The sequence below is a fragment of the Anolis carolinensis genome, chromosome 6 (genome assembly GCF_035594765.1).
Source record: "Anolis carolinensis isolate JA03-04 chromosome 6, rAnoCar3.1.pri, whole genome shotgun sequence".
NCBI lineage: Eukaryota > Metazoa > Chordata > Lepidosauria > Squamata > Dactyloidae > Anolis > Anolis carolinensis.
The window spans coordinates 117,727,888-117,752,436 of record NC_085846.1 but is presented as its reverse complement, the minus strand read 5'-3'; the positions used below and the strand labels follow the sequence as shown (position 1 = coordinate 117,752,436).

At 45.2% G+C, this 24,549-nt stretch overlaps 1 protein-coding gene across 2 annotated transcripts in view; it reads right to left on the bottom strand.

The window, feature by feature from the left end:
• Positions 1 to 24,549, bottom strand: part of smarcc1 (SWI/SNF related, matrix associated, actin dependent regulator of chromatin subfamily c member 1) — a 111,313-nt gene that overhangs the window by 31,638 nt on the left and 55,126 nt on the right. For both annotated transcript variants that reach the window (XM_062984595.1, XM_062984594.1), the window contains exons 16-22: positions 22,472 to 22,585; positions 21,683 to 21,836; positions 20,838 to 20,951; positions 19,552 to 19,611; positions 11,508 to 11,766; positions 10,314 to 10,475; positions 145 to 206 (exon numbers count right to left, since the gene is read on the bottom strand). In XM_062984595.1, the coding sequence (XP_062840665.1) occupies positions 145 to 206; positions 10,314 to 10,475; positions 11,508 to 11,766; positions 19,552 to 19,611; positions 20,838 to 20,951; positions 21,683 to 21,836; positions 22,472 to 22,585 (925 nt within the window). The remainder of the gene's footprint in view (positions 1 to 144; positions 207 to 10,313; positions 10,476 to 11,507; positions 11,767 to 19,551; positions 19,612 to 20,837; positions 20,952 to 21,682; positions 21,837 to 22,471; positions 22,586 to 24,549) is intronic.

Here is a 24,549-nt window from a genome sequence, read left to right as displayed (position 1 = left end):
ACTGGACCAACCAACTCCATGATCTTGTGAAGCTGAGGCTTGGCTGTCACTCAGCAGCCTCCTATATTTATAATAATAAAAACATCTTCATGACTAATTAATTGAAAAATGGGACCAAAAAATCTGCATGGGAAGTGTCCAGACCTTGATTTTGTCCGCCTGCGGTCCCTCCGTCTCTGTCTCCATCTTTTCTTGCTCAGCTCCATCTGCAAGGAAGAACACCAAGGCTCAATAAGAAGAAGCAGGCTGCATAGCAACAGCAAAGGCCCACTGATACATCCGCCCAAGATGAATGCAACCCTCAGGCCGTGATAGACTTTTCTTTCCCCGGATTACTCCGGAAGATTTTTGAGAGATCCTGGGAGGGCATAAGTGCATGGCTATTTTCCTCTCAAATTTGGTTTTTCTGCCTTTGACCCTATAGTGGCATGACTGGGGCTGGACTGGATGGCCCTCGGGGTCTCTTCCAACTCTACGCTTCTATGAGTACAGATTGAGTCTCCCTTCTCCAAAATGCTTGGGACTTGAAGTGTTTTGGGATACCTGTATGTACATTTATAATGCATTGTTAGACAGGGATGCATTGGCTGTAACCCTATTATGAAAAACTGGCGGAAAATACAGTTCTAATGGACATGTGATCACACACCTACAGAATAATTAAGTGGGGGGTGATGTGTAACTTAAGGGACATGCTGAAGAAGCTGAGTCATGAACATGCAACAGTCATTTTTGTGTGTGTGTCAGGAACGACTTGAAAAACTGCAAGGCGCTTCTGGTGTAAGAGAATTGGCTGTCTGCAAGGACGTTGCCCAGGGGACGCCCAGATGTTTTGATGTTTTTACCATCCTTGTGGGAAGCTTCTCTCATGTCTCCGCATGGAGCTGGAGCTGATAAAGGGAGCTCATCCGCACTCTCCCTGGGTTGGATTCGAACCTGGCAGCCTTCAGGTCAGCAACCCAACCTTCAAGTCACAAGGCTTTAACCCACTACACCACGACACCGCGACAGTCATGACAAGGCTTGTATCAATCACTTTTGTCCCTGGCTGATGTTGAGCAAGCAATGGGTATAAAAAAGGGCAGGAAGCGTGTGTTCTTTCTCTTGCCATGATTGACTCGCTTCTTGCCGTACATCTATTGCTGATAACTGTTACCTACATTGTGAGCATATCGCTGTATATGCTATTGACTGATAGGCGATCAGGGGATCTTGATATGTGTGTATATTTTGTGCATAGAGCAATGTATCAGGATCAAAAGCCTCCTGTGATGAAAACTGAATCAGAGAGTTTTCTTAAACAGTGAGCATCACAATGCCAGACGGTGCAGATATACTCTGCTGATGACTGATAAGTATTCTGCTATATACGGGTTTATTTTTCTGGCTTGCCTCTGAGACAAGCAGTCGGGCGTACAGCGTATCTAGGGAGAATGTGATTGGAAGGAAAACTATGAATCACGTACCTATCATGCCTCGACATTATATACATAAGTAGCATATAAACCAGGCATGGGCAAACTTTGGCCTTTCAGGTAATAACTCACATAACCCTTCCAAAATATAAATATTCATTAAATTGCTTACTTCCTTATGCAGTAGATGTCCAGACTGTGGCCTCCATATTGCAGGCCTTACGGTACAAACACCATTCTGTGTTTTTTGGGTTTCTTGTATTTTGTATTATGTATATGTATTGATTGTTTTTATGATGTTTAAACCGCTCTGAGACCTTATCGGAGATAGAATGCTATATAAAGTTTTGTTGCTGTTGTTGTTGTTAGCAGCAGCTGATCCTTTCTATCTATACACTGCCCTATTACGGTTGCCTATGAGCAATGCATACATATACATACAGTAGCTAATCCTATCTATAAACTACCTTTTTTAACTTTTGGGGGGCCCTTGCCCCAAAATTTTGGGGTGGATTTTGTACATGATTTTGGAAAATAAGAATTGTATGTGTCATATTTAGTCCAGATCCATCAAGTTATGTAGGAGCCTTTGTGGTGCAAACAAACAAGCAAACATATACATACGTAGACATAAACAAATATATACATTCATACATATATAAATAGACTAGCTGTGCCCGGCCACGCGTTGCTGTGGCAAAGTGGTGGTGGTATTGGTTAAAAATTGTGTAATTTTTATTTGACATTATTTGCAATTTTTTTATTAATTTTATTGTAAGTTATATTTTTATTTATTATATTTTATTATTTTCTTGAATTACTTTTAGTTATTTTCTGTTATTATAGTATTTTATTGTATTAATTTTTAGTGTTTTTTATTATTTTTTATTGGGTTGCTAGGAGACCAAGTTGGAGGAGCTTAGCCTTCTAACTGGCAGCAATTGGATAAAAGCAATTATTCCTCTCTCTCTAATTAGGACTTTATTTTTCTTTTCTTTTTATTGTATCAACCTAGAGGCGTGGATGATGGATTGTGTTGTCAAATTTCGAGGTTGGGGGGCCCGTAGTTTTGTTGTTTTGTGGGTCGCCGTGATGCCATCACTCTTTTATATATATAGATGAGGTATCTCAGGAATGGCAACTAAGCCTGAATACAAAATTCATTTCTGTTTCCTACATCCCTTATACATATAGCTCAAAAGTCATTTTACATTCAATATTTTTAACAATTTTGAGCACAAAGTAAGGTTTGTATACATCAAACCACCAAAACGTAAAGATGTCACTATCTCAGCTACTAATGGGAGACATTTGGGGAGGATTTTGGAATGCAAGACAAGCAATCTTCCTTACCTAATAGTAGTTGTTGAAACAGGCATGGGTAAACGTGGGCCCTCCAGGTGTTTTGGACTTCAGCTCCCATCATTCCTAACAGCCTCAGGCCCCTTCATTTTCCCCCTCAGCCGCTTAAGCGGCTGAGGGGGAAAAGGAAAGGGCCTGAGGCTGTTAGGAATGATGGGAGCTGAAGTCCAAAACACCTGGAGGGCCCAAGTTGGCCCATGCCTATGTTAAAAGCACTGCTCATCCTCAAGGGAAGTAAAAATACTGAGTACGACAACCAAAGCACTGTTTTCAACTTAAGAAGCTTATTGTAGGCCTGGCCTCCCTAGAGCTTTTTCTACCTTCTTTCGAGTTGGATCGATGGGGGTTAAGAGCCTCTCATTAATACTTTTACATGATTAAAAGGACAGTGGATTGATCTGGACAGAAAGCTCCCGGTGGGATCCAAGGAGCCGAGCCGAGCCGTAGTCCCATTCGATTCTGCTTTGGTCAGGCCTTTTCACCTGGAATAATAAACCTGTGAACAGTTGTGGGCAAGGCTTTCAAGAAAGAGATGGACAGGATGGGAGGGGTCCAGAGAAGGAAGAACAAAATGGACAAACATCTGGAAACTAGGAATCCCTCTGAGGAAAAGCTTAAGGATCTGGGGATGTTTAGCTTGGAGAAGGAAGCCCAAGAGAAGGGAACGTGAGAGCTGGGTTTCAATATTTGGAAGGAGACCAGGACACAACGGGGCAAAGGATTCAAACTGCAGGAAAAGAGATTCCTCCTAATCCAGTGGTTCCCAGCCATTGGGCTTCCAGATGTTTTGGACTTCAACTCCCAGAGATCCCAGCCAGCTTAATAGTTGTTAGGAACTGTGGGAGCTGAAGTCTAAAACATCTGGAGGCTGAAATGTTGGGAACCATTGGCCTAAACCAGGGGTCCCCAAACTAAGGCCCAGGGGCCGGATGCGGCCCTCCAAGGTCATTTACCTGGCCCCCGCCCTCAGTTTTATAATATATTTTTATATCATTTTAAATAATATATATTATATATACATATAATATTTATAAAATATTATAATGTTATACAATATAATATTAATAATACCATAGAATAATATTAATTATATGATATTACATATAATATTACAGTATAATGGTATAGTTCAATATAGTAATATATAATGCTAATATTGTGCTATGCTAATAATATAATATATTGTATGTACATACAGCTGCTCTGAGTCCCCTTCGGGGTGAGAAGGGCAGGATATAAATGTAATAAATAAATGTAGTAAATGAATAAATAAATAATTTTAGACTTAGGCTCGGCCAAAGTCTGAAATGACTTGAAGGCACACAACAACAACAATCCTAATTAACTTGACTATCTCATTGGCTAGAAGTAGGCCCACACTTCCCATTGAAATCCTGATAGGTTTATGTTGGTTACAACTGTTTTCATTTTTAAATATTGTATTGTTCTTCCATTGTTGTTGTTGTTTTGCACTACAAATAAGACATGTGCAGTGTGCATAGGAGTTTGTTCGTTTTCTTTTCCAAATGATAATTTGGCCCCTCCACAGTCTGAAGGATTGTGGACCGGCCCTCTGCTTTAAAAGTTTGAGGACCCCTGGCCTAAACAGTCTCTCCTGATGGTAAGAAATGATTGGCAGTGTGATATACTGCTTCTGAGACGAGTGGAGTCTCCTTCCCTGGAGGTTTTTAAGCAGAAGCTGGATGGCCTCTGCTTGGAGGTCTTTGGTTGTGTCTTCCTGCCTGGCAGAAGGGGGTTGGGCTGGATGACCCATGGGGTCTCCTCCCACTCTCTGATTTTATGGGGTGTGTAGCAAGCAAAGCAGCCCTCCAACACGTGTGGACACACCCCTCGGCTGCTCTCTTCACATCCGGTTCCAGGAAGCCTGGGGCAAGCCACAGGGACTTGCGATTATCATCCTTCCGAAGCACCCGGTCCCTGCTTCTGTTGGGATGCCAAAGCCCAGCTCCGGCAACGAGAAGAGATTAAGCAAATTAAGTGTGTTTATGCACATTTCCTTAATTGCCATAATTTATAGGCCCAGGACTGAACGTCTTGGCACAGAGTAAACAGTCCTAAGTAATTGCCGCTCAACACCTCCACGCGGCTTGTAAAGTAAGTTAATTAGATATATAAAACCCTCGCTGCAATCAATTAGAAGAACGTCTCAAGGCTAAGACTCAAGGCTGGTGGGTGGTTCCGGGAAGGTTCTGTGGCTCGGTCCCTGGGTTCTGGCAAAGAAGGCTCCAAGGAGGCTGGCAGATGCGCATGGACCTTATCATGGAGGGCACCTGCCATCTTTGGGGGCCTTCCATGGAAACACACGTCCCTCCAAGGGCTCCGGACCATTCCAGGGCTGCCTTCCCAATCCTTTATCTCCTTATTTGCAGATGATCTGGTCTGCTGCTCCCTTTGAACTCACTGTGTCTGCCATGTGTCCCATCCTTCTCAGCAAATCCCTGGCTATGTCCTTTATGTGCCTGTGAACCCGTAACACGGCAGGTGGGCAACTGCAGGAGGAACAGCGTGATTTTCTGATCCTCAAGCCCCTTGAGTTGTGCTCAAGGCAACATCATGTCTCTTCTGATTTCATTTCCAAACCATGTTGTGGGATTTCCATTCATTACTAAAATGAGGGTCTAAGAGGGTTGTGGAGACAAAGCATTGGGTTGCAATTCATAGGGGACAAGGGAAAAAAACCTGTAAAAACCATTTTTAACAAACATGGAAGGTCCGCAGGCTTCCATGGAGTGCAAATTGGGGGTCTATGAGCCAAGCTTCCCCTATTCCTGTTGCAGCTGGTTCGTCTGTCTCCCTTTGAGGCCTCTATTTCCTGGCTCATTATGTGATATCCCCTCCGCTATCAGGATCAGTATGAATCTCTTTGCACAAAAACCTTGATCCAAGACACAACAACCCTGCTATGAAATGTGAAGACACTCTGGCTGAACCTTGTCTCCATTTGGCCACTTTCGCCTTCTTTCTCCAATTCTCATGTTTCTGGTGAAACTCTCCCCGAACGCTTCTCCTCTCAATGCCAAATGAATCTGTAATCAACACCCATCAAACTCTACATTAGGCCTGGGCAAACTTTGGCCCTCCCTCTGGGTGTTTTGGACTCCAACTCCCACAATTCCTAACAGCCTGCCGGCTGTTAGGAATTGTGGGAGTTGGAGTCCAAAACACCCGGAGGGAGGGCCAAAGTTTGCCCAGGCCCTCTCTACATCCAGCTGTCTCTGTCCGCATGACTTCTACTTCTCAGTTGTACAGATTAATGAGGAGGCACCGCTTGCAAAAAAGCTTCTTCAGGCGTGATGCTGCTTCACAAAACTTTGCTGCACAGAGGCAGGAGAAGCGTGGGCCCAAATGTGCGCTGCTGTGGTGCATTTGTTCCATCCCAAGTGAGCGCAGGCTCAGTGGGCCCCCTCCCACCCCCCAAAAAACCCCTTAGGCAAAAAGCTGCTTTGGAGGAGCTGGAATCGCAGGCCGGAGTGACCCAGTTCGTCAGTGCCAAAACCACTCCCACGGAGAGCACCATCTGCTGCTGCCCTAATTTATTCCATTAGTTACAGATCAATATAAATCATATTAACCGGAGAACAGTGAGTTATAAAAGCTCGCTGTTCCGTTGTGAACTTTTTCTCTCTCCCATTCAGGAATAATCAACACTCCACGGGCCATTGCTATGGTATTGGTCTGGGAAAGGCTCCGCAGTTGATAAGGGCAGGTAGAGGGAAAACCCAATCCTGTCCTCCAAGGCGAAAGGCAACTGTGTGAAGCTCATTGACTTTGCTGCTCTGACAGACCCCCCACTGGCTGCATCAAAAGAGCTTTCCCTCCAGACAAATTAAGGACACCTCTGGGCACCCTCTTCCTTCATAAAACACAGCAACAGCATCACTACGACCACTCTGTGGCCGAACACAAGGGGGAGATCTTTGGGTCAAAACAAGGGGGGAAAGAAATTCCACCTAAACATCAGGAAGAACTTCTGGACTAGGAAAGCTTGGAAGATGGTGTGTTCCAATACAAACTTGCCACATGTTTAAGATTCTACGGGGAGGGCCTTCTTAGAATCACAGAATCGTAGAGTTGGAAGAGACCTCATGGGCCATCCAGTCCAACCCCCTGCAAGAAGCAGGAAAATCTCATTCAAAGCACCCCCGACAGATGGCCATCCAGCCTCTGCTTAAAAGCCTCCAAAGAAGGAGCCTCCACCACAGCCCCGGGGGAGAGAGTTCCACTGTCAAACAGCCCTCACAGTGAGGAAGTTCTTCCTGATGTTCAGGTGGAATCTCCTTCCTTTCCTGTAGTTTGAAGCCCTTGTTCCCTTGCGTCCTAGTCTGCAGGGCAGCAGAAAACAAGCTCCCTCCCTCCTGCCTATGACTTCCCTTCACGTATTTGTACATGGCTATCATGTCTCCTATCAGCCTTCTCTTCTGCAGGCTAAACATACCCAGCTCTTTAAGCCGCTCCTCATAGGATTTGTCCTTCTCTCAATACTGACATTATCACAAGCCTGCTTGGTGAGAACCCAAAGGACAGGGCCTTTTCCAGGGCTGCCTCCAACCACTGGAATGCCCTTTCATGGGAGGCAAGGCAAAAATCTTCCCTCCTTTCTGTCTGCTGGTAGGCAGAGATGTTTTTGTTCAAGCAAAATGTACTACTGGGTTGCTGTGAGTTTTCCGGGCTGTATGGCCATGTTCCAGAAGCATTCCCTACTGACGTTTTGCCCACATCTATGGCAGGCATCCTCAGAGATTGTGAGGTCTGTTGGACACTAGGCAAGAGGGTATTATATATCTGTGGAAAGTCCAGGTGGGAGAAAGAACTATTGTCTGTTTGAGGCAAGTATGAATGGTGCAATTGGCCACCTTGCTTAGCATTAAATGGCCTTGCAGCTTCAAAGCCTGGCTGCTTCCTGCTGGGGGGAATCCTTTGTTGGGAGGTGTCAGCTAGCCCTGATTATTTCCTGTCTGGAATTCCCCTGTCTTCTGAGTGCTGTTGTTTAATTTACTGTCCTGGTTTTTTAGATTTTTTTTAAATACTGGTGGCCAGATTTTGTTCATTTTCAAGGTTTCTTCTTTTCTGTTGAAACTGTCCACATGCTTGTGGATTTCAATGGCTTCTCTGTGTGCCATTTGCTCTCAGGGAGGTTTGTACCATTGTGCATGTTTTGTTTAATTATGTCGTTAACTTCTGTATCGTTTTAAAAATAATTTTATGCAAGATGCTTTTAATTGTATATGTTTTAAAATATTGTTATGTTTTAACCAATGATATCCATGTTATCTGTGGATTCCTGCATGTGGCAGAATAGGGTTGGACTCGATGACCCTTGAGACTTTTTCTATGAATTGCCTAGCATCTCCAGGGCCAAATGTAAAAGAAAGATTCCACCCAAACCCCAGGAAGACCTTGTGATTACACAGCTCTCAGGTGAGTCAAGCTGGGGAATCTGAGCCAAGGCTTCCCCCACCCAATGCCTGCTCCCTTCATCCCACCAGTTGCACCGGATGGGGATCTTGGAGCATGAATGGATCAATCCTTCCCAAGGCAGTGCCGCATCCCTTGGGAAAGAGGATTTGCTCCCCGGCAGACGGGCTCCTCCCAACCTCTGACAATAGGAGGAAGCCTCAGGTGCTTTAAGCCTACCCCAGGAGAGAGACAGGAGGGAAATGGAAAATGAAGGTGTGAAGGCCTGAGATGAAGTGTCACTGTTCAATATCAGCACAGCAGGTTTGACACGTCTTACTGGGGACAGAGTCTGACAGCAGTGGTGTGGTTGCCATTCACATGCAGCTAAGGAGGAAGAAGATGGCTCCATCTCTGATTCCACAGAAATGATTCTGCTGTTCTTATCTGGGATTCTGTTTTACTTGCACGCTGCCTTAAAACCTCACGACAGAGAGCGGGTCTGCATGATTTTAATACATCAATAGATAGGTACGAGTAAGGAGATGCGGATGGCTATCAGGAGGAGGAACAGCACAGCCTGTAAACCAGGTGCATCAAACTATGACCAAATGTAGGAAGACAGGGTGATTGGTCTACAGCTCAATGCACTCCAATGTTCAGCTGTAAGCCTGAGCACTCCCCTTTCACCACATTAGGTGTTGCTTTGAGGACATAGTAAAAGCAGATAATCCAACCCACATACAGCAACACAGTATTTTGGTCCTAGCAGGAGACCAATTCGAAAGGACAGGCTCGCCATGGAGCGCTGTAATTGTATTTCCACACAGCAGTCAAGCTCTATTGTGTGAGCAGAAGACGGAAGACACTATTGGCCTACTTACTCTGAAGCGGCACACTCCAAAGCAAGGCTTCTCTCCAAGGAGAGCTTTCTCTTGCTCTACACAACCCACCTGTGAGTAGGAACTACCCTTCTGACCCTAAATCTACTGTTTCAGCGCCTTGCGCTTGCTACTCACTGAGGTACTGCAGTATTTGGGCCATTACTTGAAATGGGAGGGGGAAATCTAATACTAACTTGGAAATAAAACAAATAACCCATACCACAAATGACTGTTGTGAGAATAAATATGTGTTTACAACAGTGTAAAACCCATAAAGTGCATCTTCTGCATGCTTTTCATGTCTTAAAGATCCCCAAGAAATGCATTAAGGGATGCTAACTTTCCCATCATTTTTTTTCCAAACTGATGAATGTGCTCGGCATAAGAAATACAACATAAAAATGCTGATATCCTGTGCAGAAATCAAATTAATCTTGCTATTTGTATACATACACATTCATACAAATGTCAGGAATGCTACTACGGGGGAGCATCTCTTATCTGGAATTCCAAATCCGAAAGAAACCTAAAAATTGAGTGGCTGAGACAGTGACACCTTTGCTTTCTGATAGTTCGATGTACACAAACTTCATGAACAAAAAATACTAAAAAATAGTGTACAAAATAACCTTCAGGCCATGTTTAAAAGATGTGTACAAATGGATTGCATGTTTAGACTTGGGTCCCATAGAATCATAAAGCTGGAAGAGACCCCAAGGGCTGTCCAGTCTAACCCCCTCCTGTGCCAGGCAGGAAGACACAATCAAAGCACTGCTGACAGATGGCCATATAGCCATGGCTTGAAAACTCCAGAGATGGAAGGAGATTCCAGCAGACTCTGAGGCAGTGTACTCTACTGTTGAACAGCTCTTAGAGTCAAGAAATGAACACTTTTGGCCCCAAGGAATTCGAATAAGGAATATCAACACTCCACACCAGCCATGGGCAAACTTGAGCCCTCCAGGTGTTTTGGACTTCAACTCCCACAATTCCTAACAGCCGGTAGGAGTTGAAGTCCAAAACACCTGGAGGGCCAAAGTTTGCGCCCATGACTGGTTTAGGAGCATACATCTCATCTTTCTCTCTACACCCCTGCAACATTTTGAGAGCCCTGCCATCATGACCACATGACTCCTTTAAGAGGTGTGCAGCTTTCTTCTCTGGCCAAGTTACTAAAATGACTCCCAGGGAAGGCCTAAGTGACCAGAGGCGCCTGGGGCCAACCTTTGGGACTCACCGAATTTCTCCGGCTCGTCTGGCGCGGTCCCTGCAATGCAGCTGCTCTCCAGGCCATAGGAGGGATCCACTTTCCCAGAGATCCTGGCTGCCTCTTGGACTTTCTTGACGTGGGCCTCCACCAGCTCCAGCGGCACCTCTTCTCGCACCCGGGAAAACTCCTCTGCCAAGGAATGAAAGGATGCACGTTGAGTGGCTAATATTGGCAAAGCCAGGTTAATAACGAAACAAAATCTTAAATATGGTCTTGTCATAATTGACCCGATTAAAGTTGTGCTACGGCTGCTACTGTTTACCAAAATTTGTTTAGCAACAGAGTCGTGAGTCAGCAGGTGAAGGCAGCTGGCAGCAGGTGAGAAGAGTTAATCTCAGGCATTAAAGGAACAGGAGAACAAAGGGAGGTGCGGAACGACAGGGTTGAGGGGGAGAGGCAGAGAACTCCCAAATTAATGACCAGAAGCAATGGGGAAGCACTGCGAGAGGAAACATCAAGAGGGAGAACATAAAAGGCGGATAATTTTAGCGCTGGCATTTTGAGCCGATTGCGGAAAAAGGCAAGTCGAACGGCTTTAGAGAAAGGAGGCTCTGACTGACAAAGACGTCAGAGAGGAAGACTCATCTTCAAGTTGTCCTCCCCCCGATTAAGCCGTTACAAAAAATTACATATATTTCTGATCCCCTTCCAACACTGATGCGCACGTTGCCATTGTAGAGGCATTAATAACGCAAGGATGGCTTTATTCACAAGTCTCCTGTTGAAGGATCTTGGGAAACGCTTCATGAAATCCCAACCAGGACTGGGAGCTGACAGAGCAACTTGAAGGATTCATAAGAGGTGAACGAGGGCTTTTTGAAGTTGTTTGTTGAACGACCATGCTGGCAAATTAACGCTTGGCTCTGGAGGTAGCGCCTGGCTCAGGCAGTGCTTTGCGAACATTAGCCAATTAAAGCGGAATGACAGAAAGCAAGAGACAGGAGGCAGGAAGGCACGCTTTGAGTGGCTTCTCCAAAAGCACCAATTCTGCTTAAGCCTCCCAAAGAGCGTTGGCTTAACTCCCATCTAGGTCCTTTTCATGATGGAGGGATGGGTGGATTTCCCCCCAAATCCTCAGCCTAATTTCTTTGCTCCCATCCGTGACATTAAGACCGTCTCAGACAAGATTGCCAGAGGGAAAAGAAGGCAATGATGGCGCACCTAAAGCAGCTTTGGCGGCAGCCGAGGCCACGCGGGGGTCCACCACGGAGGCCAGGAAGGCCACGGTGCTCATCACGGGGTTCCCCGACTGGCTGAAAGGCACCGGCTGGTAGGCCAAGGGCCCCAGGGAGGCGTCCGAGTTCTCCAGGTAAGGGTCCTCGATGGGGAGACGCAGGAAGTGCAGGATGCACTCATCCTGGGTGCGGCTGCCCACGTGCTCCGAAACCTTGTTCCAGTCGTCTTTGTACATCTCCAGGGCCTGCAAAACAGAAGGGAAGGCGGGTTTTCACAAAAAGACACACACACACCTCCAAGGACACATGCAAACGATTCAACCTGTTCATCTCCTGAAAAAGAGTCTCAGGAGAGCAGCAACTGAATGCTTGTCTAGGTCATCAAAAGCAATCTTCAGGCTTGTTGAGCAACTGTCTGCGGACTACAAACGGCAGTTTCTTTTTCAAGATGCTAATTTAATATATCTTTTTTAAAAAATATAGAAAAGAATAGTTCGTTGAAAGAAAAAGAATACAATTTAGGTGTTGAGAAATTGTCACAGCCATAGATATTCCAGAAAGAAGAACGGCAGGCAGTCAAAACAGAAGCAGCTGGGAAGGAAGCCACAGGCTTTGAAATAACGGCACCTGACCAAGACAATGTACATTCTGGGTATACGTTTGACAGCTCGAGTCAACAGTATAGAAGAGAAAAGGGAACCATTCTTCCACAAAGGAAGAAGTCCAACTAATAAGCCAAGACACAGGAGGCATGTATTTTTGGAGCATCATTGCACTCCAGGCCTGGAAACTCCTATGACCACAGCATCACACGAGAGTCCATAGTATAAATTTATTGTAAAATCACAGACAATATATTTTAAAAAACAGGAATAATGGAATAAGATGTATAATCCAAAAAATGGGTTAGCAATAGATGACAGCCAGGCAGTAATCCAAATGATGGCCAGTGTGGTCTCTTCCAACTCTATAGTTCTATGATTCTGTAACCAGGATGGGAAGAGGCCTGGAAACCAAGCCCAATGCAGAATATTTAGCTTGGAGAAAAGAAGAAAAGAAGATTCAGGAGACAATACGGCCATTATCTGAATACCTGAGGGGAGCCATGGAAGAGGGGGGGGGGGGAATATTTCTCCGCTGCTCCAGAAACTAGAACATGAACCCATGGATTCAAATGGCAAGAAAAGAAATCCTGCCTGAACATCAGGGAGAACTTGACCGTAAAAGCTGTCCAAGAGTGGAAGGGACAGCCTTAGAGCAATGGTTCTCAACCTGTGGGCTCCCAGATGTTTTGGCCTTCAACTCCCAGAAATCCTAACAGCTGGCAAACTGGCTTGAATTTCTGGGAGCTGTAGGCCAAAACACCTGGAGGTCCACAGGTTGAGAACCACAGCCTTAGAAAATGGCAGACTCTCTTTCTTTGAACTGGGATTGGATGGGCATACTTTAGGCACACTCTGTATCCATGAATACTTCTGGAACATGGCCACACAGCCCAGAAAATACACAACAACCCTGTGATTCTGGCCATGAAAGCCTTCAACTACATATCCATGGATTCTGCATCTATGGATTCAACCATCCATAGCCTGAAAAATCGTTCTCTAAATTCCAATAAGCAAACCCTGATTATGCCATTTTATATAAAGGATATTCTTTTACTACACCATGGTGTATCATGAAACTTCAGCATCCAAGGATTTCAGTATTCACATGGAAGGTCCTGGAACCAAACCCCAGCTGAGACCCAAAACCCACTGTTAACCTGTATGGGAGAGGGTTGGCCATACTCCTCCGATTCTCTCGCTCTTCCACAAATCTGGGACACCTTTCTTTAAAATCACAGCATCAAATCTGAGACAGCTGTGCTCTTTATTTAGGATAAAGAAGGAATGAGCTCTTGCAACCAATCCTAATTTGTTTGGCGGAAGAACCAGTCGTACTGAGATGCAATGCAGGAAAAGACAAACTGACGGAGAGTGGAGTTGAAAACTGAAATGCTTCCATCTTCAACATTAGGCAAACGGAAGAAATAAAAGCACACGCAAGGTAACCGGAGGCGCTTCTTTCTTTGCTGGTTTATAACAGACGACCTGCCTGACTGAAGGATCTGTCCCGGCTGGTTTATTCCTCCTCCCAAATCTGGAACGACTGCATTTAAAATCTGTCATCAGGCTCAATGCCTGCACCCGTGAAGAAGGTACAACGGGGCAGCCTATCTTCAGGGCAGCAAGGAACAATCTCTGCCCCTCCTCAGGGATGCTCATAGACATGCTTCATACACAAGAGGATCCGATACAAACAGAGACTCTCTTTACTGTCGCATTTGGCTGTTTAAAACATATGAAAAGGGGAAAAATCAACTGAGGATGGAGCGCTTGACTGCTGCAAAGGCTGAAGGAGAATCAGAAAAATGGTCCATTGTAGACTTGCAGCAATTCCTCTATTAGTGTTGGGACTATAATTAATAATAATAATACAGTAGAGTTTCACTTATCCAACATAAACGGGCCGGCAGAATGTTGGATAAGCAAATATGTTGGATAATAAGGAGAGATTAAGGAAAAGCCTATTAAACATCAAAATAGGTTATGATTTTACAAATTAAGAACCAAAACATCATGTTACACAACAAATTTGACAGAAAAAGTAGTTCAATACGCAGTAATGCTATGTAGTAATTACTGTATTTACGAATTTAACACCAAAATATCACAATGTATTGAAAACATTGACTACAAACATGCATTGGATAATCCAGAACGTTGGATAAGCGAGTGTTGGATAAGTGAGACTCTACTGTAATAATAAAACTTTATTTATACCCCGCCACCATCTCCCCAACGGGGACTCGGGGCAGCTTACATGGGGCCATGCCCAAAACCATACAATATGACAAAATATAAAACAACGTATCATAACACAATAATTATTCTCAGCATAGCTATGCTACAAGGGGGATTCTGGGATTTATAGTCCAAAAAGGCTCAGATCAACGAGTAATTTCTTCTCCATCTGGAAGAAATACCATTCCACCTAAACTAAATGCTCATCTTGTCGCCTCTTTTCAAATACAGGAGCTCAAGGGCAGAGGATGCCTCTGGGTTGCTAATAAACCGTGTTCTTGTATCTTCTTGAAAATCACTGCTGTACACCATTCGCATGCTCTTAACAACAATGATTCCGTAACACACAAGGCTTCCAGCAATTTGTCGTACAAATACGATTGCTTAAACAACCAGACACTGTCTGAGGCGCTAAATACTATTATTCCTTGTGTTACGTTCCTGTGCTGATGCTCAAGGGAGTTTGAATCCCTTGTTGGCTTCTTCCCCACTGGAAGCAGAATTATATCACCCTCTCCTTGCAAGGCCAGCATTTTCGCTCCTTCTCCTGGAAGAGATGAAGGCTGCACCATTTCAAACTTGCTTCTTGCCTTCTATACATCTGTCGTGGGAGGGCTTTCAATGCAAGCCGCTCTCCCCAAGGCACATCGGTGCATCCATGTCATGAGCCAAGACTGGGGCACAGAAACAAACTTATCTTGAGTGCCACAAGTAGGTGCGGTCCCAACAAATAACTCATACGCTGTAGACCTGGAGCACAATGGATGCTCCAGCTGTAAATGCAAGTATAATCTGATTCCAACTCAGGAGGAATGGGAAAGGTAGTGAGCGACACAAGCATCGAAAAACACAATAACAACACAGACAAGTTTAAGGCAACAGAACATGCCTGGGGGGCTGCCTTTGCCCACTCCCCAAATAAAAGGAACAGCAGAGCACCCCTTCCTTGAAATTTCATCAGCCTCTAGATCAGGCATGGGTGCGAGTTGAAGTCCAAAACACCAGGAGGGCCCAAGTTTGCCTAAGCTTGCTCTAGAGCTAACCTTTTCTCAAAGGGGTCTGCAGAATGGCAAACACAGAGAAGCAGAAAAATACATCTCTTTATGGGACGTTTTGAAACAGGCCCTCCCAGATCCATGGGAACTCGCTTTGGAATAAGGCAGAGAGACAGGAGTGTATGGAGCAAGGGGAAAAAAAGAGGAATATCTTTGCCTTGGTTTCAAATAAGGCTCCCGAAGATTCCTTAAATGTGGATGTTGATGTGGAGGTCTTTATCCTGGCTACCATATTAGTAACAGAAAAAGAAAGAAAGCAAGACCAGCAAGGATCCTTTATGAAGTAGGAAAGTAATCACAGTTGGGTTACCATGTGGTTTTAGTTATATGAATTGGTTTCCTATTACGTTTTAATGGTTTCAACTGTTTATTTTTTAATATTTTCAATGTTTAATTCTATTCTAATGCTTGTATGGTTTTAAAAATTATATATTGTATTGCTTTTATTGTTAGCTGCTTTGGGCTTCTTTTTAAGAGACAGAGCAAGATAGAAATCATCACCACTATCATCATCATCCCAGGTTAATGAAGTATCTTTTGGGGGCCTATTTCCCTTGCTCATCGTGTTCTGTTTGTCCTTCATGCCTTCTTCCTCAGTCTCCCCATATATAGTAGATGCCAGACGGTTTGGACTCTCTTCTCCCAGATTCCAATTATTATCTCACTAAATCTCCCCCCTGGAAGAAGAGCTGCTTATCATCTAAGAGGAAGGAAGGAAAATACGGAACCCCTGCCGGACGTCTTTCCAAAGCGGAGGGTCATTTGCTTGCCCGGCGGGAGACAGATCGGTCCGAAAAGGAGCTGGACGAGGGCAATCCAAGGCCGTCTCCTCCTGACAGTGAAGGCAATTTGGTTTAGTCAGAGAAGCACAGCGCCGGCTTTGCAGCCAAGAAGGAAGCAGACGGAGCTGTCAGAAATAATTGGCTACAGTTTTTCCTCCTGATATTATTTCATTAAATTTTCCCCCTCACTGCTATGGTGTTACTACCGTTTTACTCCTTCGCCAATTGGTTCTTCTCAATTTTCCTCTAAGGTTGCTTTGAAACTCCTCCCCCCCAAAAAGGTGAATATGTGGAATAGAAACGTCTTCCTTGAAAAAGTGAACATCTCACTCAAAACAGTCTGGCAAAAGCAACGCGGAGTCAGCCAGCGCCTCCGCACTTGGATTAAAGGCAGATCTTGGAAGGCTTCGGTGTTGAAGCAATAGAAGGGAAATGAGGGCCGCTCAGAGGAAACCGCACAGCTGGTGTTTACTGGCAGTCTGAGCCAGAACAATGGGAAATATAGAAGGATCGTAATGCCGTAAATGGGCTTTCGGAGGCCGTACACTTCCAGAAGGGCAATTCCAAGTAATTGAAAGGCTACTGGCTGGCCCTTTGAGGAGACGACAGGTCCATCATTTGGCCAAGCCCCAATCCTGCACGGGATCTTGAACCAAGATGGAAGCGATACCAGGCAGGAAAGGCCTGTGAGGGATTTCTTGCTCATGGCGGAGGCTGTAGAGGCATCATTTAAGACCCAGAAACCACTGAAAATACATTATTGGTCAGAAGAACATTAAAAACACATGGCTGCCCATTAGAGACCTTTGTGCCTATGTTATCGCAGCTGCAGCCTATCATCCCATATGACTGAATGCCTGCCCTTCTGATGCCTCTGCAAAGCAGGGGAAACAGCACACATTTTCTTTCTCACTCTACCCTGCTCTCCCTCGATCCATGGAAGGGATTATACTGAAGCTCCAATGCTATACACTCAGCTCTTCACCATTATCCACAGCTTGAAAATTATCCTGCTCCTACCAAAGACCATTCGAGAAAGCAAACTTTGGTTTTGTGTCAGGGATGCCATGGTACTATGAGCAGTCCCCACATTATGAACAAGATAGGTTCTGTAGGTTTGTTCTTAAGCTGAATTTGTATGTAAGTCGGAACAGGGACATTTTAAAGTGCAATTCCAGCCAAATATATATACAGTTTTGGACAGCACAGGGAAGAGTGAAGACACCTGTGGTGTTTGTTTTGTTGTCTGTGTCCGTGTTCAGAAGGTTTCATTCCACTTTCTGTCCCTGTGATTATTGGCTTTTGGAAAATGTGGTTTGTTGTGGAAACCAGGATTGGAGCTTCAGTGGAGACTAGTCATGTGCATTTGGGGTAAATCTTGATCCGTTTCATGTCCTGGCTTTTGGTGGATCCCCTGATCCATTTCTACTGAGTCTCCCAAAATTGGGAGGACAGGTATTTGTTTTCGGTGTCGAAAGGTCCGTTTTCTTTCAGCCCATTATTTTGTGTGTGTGTGCGTGTGTGTGGGGGGGGGGGTTCCCACCCAGGCTCATTTTCCCAGCATGTGCTTTTGGACGGGGTTTGCCTCACCTTCATCAGGGGAGCCGAAGGGCTCCCTGGCTGGGGCTGAAGACCCATCGCAATTGCTGCCAGTGGCCTCGCTCTGCGACCCAAAGTGTAGCTCCAAAGCATTCAGGCCTGCAACCGAGCGCCGAGTAAACAGGGCTCTTTACCTGGGGCTCGGCTGCAGGCCCGGGAGCTTTGGGCCTGTGCACGTGGCAATTGATCCAAAAAGCAGGCTTGGAGCCAGTACCTGCCTGCCTTTCGTATCGAGTTCATTTTCATTCCAGGAGGGACCTCCTCACTCTGTTCCATCCGAACGAAACAGAAACACAAATCAAATGAATGATATAAATACCAGATCCATGACTACTGGAAACCCCCTTTCCTACGATAATGACTCTTTGAGGGGTGAATTTTCCTTCTGAGGGGAAGATTTCTCTCACTTCCTGTTGTCTCAGCCCCGTTCTTAACAGCTTCAATGCTGGAAAGTGCTAACATACCATAGAAGTTACTGGCACAGGATCCCTCATCACCTGCAGCCCTCACCTCAGAAACAGCTCAAATGAAGCCAGTGTTACTATCTTCTCAGAATCAGGGAAAGACGTATGCATTTTTGGCTGCCCACACATTTCACCAAGTTTTACTGCTGGTTTTAATGCCATCTGTACAGCTCTGCTGGATTTTATTGATTTTTACAGCTGCTGCTACTGTGCTTTTAATGCGGTGCTTGCATTGTATTTCTTCGTTTATTTGTACACCACACTGGTTTCCACTAGAAGGTGGCCTATAAATCCATTCAATAAACTCCCATATACATTTAGGGAGGTCTGAGACTAAAACCCCTCCCCTCCCGAGGCCGGAGGGAATACAGAGTTCTCTATAAAACACAGTTTAACAGAAATATCACTGGAACTGTAAAGCGCCATGTGAACATTTATCCCTTTCACAGCCGTCTCCGAAATCTGAAAACACATTTCACAGATAATTCTGCAAAACGTCACAGTATTTAAGCAAGTAGGCTGCTTTCCAGCTTGTATCAGATCTGGTTTGGCCCCATAGATAGCCATTATTGGGGGTCGCCATTTATCCCCTCTTTCCTGTAATGTCCATAGTGATCCTAAGGGCAAGATGGGAAGCCTATACTGCTGCTTCAATGGTCCGCAAACCTCTACCATCAGATTTTATGATTGTTTGACATTCACAGACATCTTAGGAAGAGGAATCAATGCACTCCGAAGCATTTGCACCATAAAACATGACACAACCCTGGACCTGTGGACACTCAACCTTGCTATGAACTAACCCGCCCTTCTAAAATGAACCAGGATTGTTGCGTTAGAATGTCAGAAATAGCGACAGCTGCCATTGCAAATGTTAGCAGCTTTCTCTCACACCTTCTGGGATTGCAAGAAAGCTGTGAGCATCACCAGAAGCGCACCAGGGTTCACCTTGGCAGGCGCAAGGATTTTTGCGAAACGTGTCAACAAGATTTTATTTGTTCCGTGACTTGTTTTCCACGGCAAAGGCGGACAGAACGGGTGCGCCATTGAGATCTCCCGACACGTACAGAAACATTTGGGATCCCGCAGCTGCAGAAGCAAAAGATGCAACACTAGGAACGCAATTAGGAAGCTTTCATTCAGCCGCTCTTGGCAGCCATACAAACAAGGGCTCCCCTTCACTCTATTCAATCCAGACACAATCTGCTTTCATTCAAGACTCTGCTTTCCCCTCTGCTTCCTCTCTGCCCCATCTCCCAGCACTCTTCCTGCACCGGCTCTTACCTCAAGCAGCAGCAGTGTCTCCTGCTCTGTCCATTCTCGTCCAGCGCTGGCACCTTTGCTCTGGAAAAAAGCAAGGGAAAAACAGTTTACTCATCTGTTCAGCACAGAGCCTAGGGAGGCCGCTCTCCTCAAGAGGTACAACTTGTGGATCTCCCCATTCTGTTTGAGGATACGATGTCTTGCCAGGAGCTGCCCATCTTAGAGGCGAAGCAGGCAAAATAAATTCAGAGACGAGCCACATGCTCTTTTCGAACTACCACTGTATGTGGAGCAGCAAAACTATTGGGTTCATCCATCCCTGAAGCTAAGAACTGCCTCTTGGAGTCAAGATTGGCTGCGTTAGGGACCCCATCAAAGAATGGCTTAAGAATGTCTAAGCATAACATAAAACTCTGCAAAGGAAGAAGAGATCAACAAAGACGATTTCTAAACAAACTCAAAATAGGGTTGTTGTGTGTTTTCTGGGCTGTATGGCCAGGTTTCAGAAGTATTCTCTCCTGACGTTTCGCCCACATCTATGGCAGGTTATCTGCCATAGATGTGGGTGAAACGTCAGGAGAGAATACTTCTGGAACATGGCCATACAGCCCAGAAAACACACAACAACCCTGTGATTCCAGCCATGAAAGCCTTTGACAACAAACTCAAAATAATTGAGTGATCCACTTTAAAGAGACTCCACAGACTCAAAGACAAGTTGCAAGACTGCAAGGCATGAAAGAAAAATAATAATGTTCCCTGCTCTGAAGCAAGAAAGCCTTGTTAATTCAAATACCAGAGAGATTTCTTTGCCCCCATGGCCATTTTCTGTTACGGCGAAGTGGACTTCTTCCCCATTCCTCCTGGATCTCCAAATACAGCAACAAGATTTCAAATGCTCATAAATCTCTTGGAATCTTTCCAGGTGTTCATAAATAGCGATTTGAAAAAGATTCATGCCAACCAACTAGCATCAATACACTATGCTAGATGATACTAAAAGGAAGATCAATAGGTGAGTTCGTATAACACCATTGTGAATCAAATATGCAACATCTAGAAATTTCCATGGCTGTATGAATATTTCGAAACTCCATTATATGCATGACACACAATCCGCAACTGGGGACAAGGCTATTTGAATTTTTAAAACATATTTTGAACCATAACAACAACAAAAAATCACAAAAGAATGACAATTCACATGTAACTTTTTATTTCTGATGCAGAAATAGCCTGCTCCACCCCTATGACACCGTGTCTTTGGTGGCTCCTGGAATGGAGAAATATGAGCCATTTTGCCTCACCTTTGCTAATGTTTTCTTGGAGTAGATGTCTGTACGAAGCCCAAAGTTCTGCAGGTCAGTAGGTTTCTCCTTGTTCTTCTCAGGAAAATTCAACATCTGCTGGGAGGCTGGGATCTATAGAAAGAAATGCGAAACGGATCAGAACAGGCAAGAAGACATGGAAGCACCGGGAACAGTTAGGCAAGAGGCTCAGCTTTGGGGAAAAGGCAGGATGTAAATAAAGGAATGCCAGCATAACTTTCAAAGCAGGAAAATAAGTCACGGAGAAGCCCTTTCTCTAGGAACATATTCTTCTCTCTGTCTACAGTAGGATGGGCAGTTGCACCATCACCCCCCCCCCCCCCAACACTTTTCACTACAACTCCCATTAGGTCTGGTCATTATAATTACTGGTGGAGGATATAATAGGACTTGCATTCTGCAAACATCTGATTGGCCACAGCTGCTCAGGAATTAGTTGAGGCTACAAATGCTGAAAGTCTACAGAAACATCTCACCAGACAGACTCCATCACATGAAGCAAAGGCCACACAGAAAAAAACTTAGAAGAGATGGAGGCAGCCTCATTTCTCACAGCAGGCCGTTCCACGGGTGAGGTGCTGTTCCAGAAAAAGTCCTGCCATGGGTTCATGCCAACCGAGCCTCATGAGGTGATGGGATATGCAGCAGCGCCTCCGCTGAAGATCTTAAGTTCTGGGCAGCTTCACATAGGAGGCCTTGGCCTTTTGTATATCCTGCCCCAGGGCTTTGTAGGTACAAACCAGCACCCCGAAAATTGAGGCAAAAGTGCCCAAATTTCTCAGCACGGGGCGCACATGGGATAGTGACACCGGAAGGCCTCTTACCTGAGGTGTGCGCAGATGCAGCGGCATGAGCCCAGAGGGAGTGTCCGCCAAGACGTTGAAGTGTGGGGTGGGAGGAGGGCCCATGGCCATGGGACGGCTTTCGGGGTCCACCTGGTAATTAATGAGCCCCCACTGCTCCAGGAAGGCATGCACCCTAGGAAGATAGAGGGGAAAGCCATGTGAAGAGTCAGCTTAACAGGCAGGAAGTGTTCATTAATGGCAAGTACAAGGCCCTATGGACCTAGAGGGAGTCTTTGGTCCCTCCTGCAATTAAGGTTACAATAAAGACATTTTGCCCACTCACTCAGTCTAACTGTTGCAGAAGGGGAAGTAAAAAGAAGGGTTAAAATCCCTCCTATGGGCCTATTCTTTTATTCCTTCCCAAAACCTTCATCTGACATGGAAATTACATTGAGAGGGCATCTTTCTTGCATAAGGTTATCTGCTGCAGTCAAACAGGTGAAGGAAACAGGTAGCCCACTAGTAGCTGGCTTAGAATTATCTCTGTCCAGGAATTTGTGCTCTGTTTACTTGTATGAAATTAGAGTCCAGCCCTCAGTATTTAAAAGTGGCCCTCAACATTCAAAAATGCACCTTGAAAGCATCTGACCCAATGTAAGCTGAACTTGAGTCATAGTGTATCTTATTAAAATGGCATCATGAAGAAAGAAGAAGGAACTGCCCCATTCCTTCTTCTTTCTGTGTGTCTCACACTCCCATTTCTGATGTTGTGGCACAGCAAAAGGTAGGTGACAGAAGATGCTTCCTTTATAAGGCGGCAAGCCATACCTCATTACAGCACAAACATCTCCGGTCAAGTTCCTCCTGCAGGCTGTGCTGGTCAGGTACTCCTGAGGGTTCAGGCGGTAGGTATCGATCATGAAATTGCGGTAGGCCAAGTATCTGGAAAGAAAAGAAAACCCCAAACCATGAGGAAGACAGCTTCCCACCACGTGTGTCGCTTGAGGAACACATCTCATCCAGCAAGGCCTTCTCAGCAACATACCTCCTCCTCCTCTTCACTCAACATCAATTCTTTACTTCCCTTCACTATAAGCACTTGGCCTCCAATTATAGTGACAGATATGCTGATTTTGCCTGCTCTGGTTCGCCGGAGCGTGTAATAGAAGCCAAGTCACACTTTTTGCGCACAAAAGCTGACTCTTCCCTCAGAAGGGAAACCATCAGAACAACCCATTCCCTTCTAGCCGAACACAGAGTTCTGCCAAAGTTGACAAGAGTTGGAAGTTCATCTCTGTGAACCCTCCAGAAAAAGAAACCTAGGCGGATATCACTACGTCAAGCTTTCCTGCCTTTCAAGAGACTCCCATCAGTTCCAGACATTGTAGGCAAAGATGGGAGTTGTAGTTCAACAACATACTAAAGACACAGCTGGAATGAGTGGATTAGAAGCTATTAAAACGTACTGGTTTTTGTCAGAATCACAAGGTTTTTCCACCAGATTCAAGTGGAGAACAATGACACAGTAGTCAGATACAGACTTCGGAATAATGAACCACGTATCAGTGAGGACATACTCATTCCAAGATAGAAATGGAAACTGTGCGGCGCATGAAAAGCTATTGGGCTGCAACAAGATTGGGAACACCTGGAGGGAAACACAATTCACTTCTCTGGCCTCGATATTTGCTTTTCGGTCCCAGAAGTGAGACAATAACACTTCCCCGCACAGCAAACTGCCGTTTCTCATTCTACCGGACTAGTATGAAAGCAGTGACAGCTTTTTTGATTTATTGTTATCAACATGATAAAATGATTAAGGGTCTGGAGAACAAGCCCTATGAGGAGCGGCTTAAAGAGCTGGGCATGTTTAGCCTGCAGAAGAGAAGGCTGAGAGGAGACATGATAGCCATGTACAAATATGTGAAGGGAAGTCATAGGGAAGAGGGAGCAAGCTTGTTTTCTGCTGCCCTGCAGACTAGGACACGGAACAATGGCTTCAAACTACAGGAAAGGAGATTCCACCTGAACATCAGGAAGAACTTCCTCACTGTGAGAGCTGTTCGACAGTGGAACTCTCTCCCCGGGGCAGTGGTGGAGGCTCCTTCCTTGGAGGCTTTTAAGCAGAGGCTGGATGGCCATCTGTCGGGGGTGCTTTGAATGCGATTTCCTGCTTCTTAGCAGGGGGTTGGACTAGATGGCCCATGTGGTCTCTTCCAACTCTACTATTCTATGATTCTATGATTCTAACATGAAACACCCGGGAGACAGAAATTGCATCACAGATGACCCAGAAACCTGCCGGTAGATCTGGATCAACGTTCTAATTTTTGCTCGCTTTACTAAGGTGGTCATTTTAAGGCAGATTAGGAAAACAGGGTTTACTCAGAAATGACATTTCATCGGCCAACAGGGATTCTGAAATCAGTTCACTCACAAATGGCAGGAATAATTGTCTCTTAGAAGATCCCAAAGCAGGCATGGGCCAACTTGGGCCCTCCAGGTGTTTTGGACTTCAACTCCCACAATTCCTAACAGCCTACCGGCTGTTAGGAATTGTGGGAGTTGAAGTCCAAAACACCTGAAGGGCCCAAGTTGGCTCATGCCTGCCCTAAAGGTGGTAAATCTCATCTGATCTTTGTGGAGGGGAGAACGGCAATGAATCCTGGGTGCCACAGGCTGCATTTCAAAGGAAGGAGCATTTCTACACATTTCCTTTCCTAAAAAATCCCCTACCAAATCCATGGGATTGCCACAAGTTAACAGGAGACTTGAAGGCATAGATACACAAATTATGTTGTAACTCAGCCTCTGTGTGATTCTGATGACGATTCTGGGATGCAGTTCCAAGATGATGGGATTCAGGTTCAGGATGAGTTTCAAGATGATTCTGATGGGAATTATGG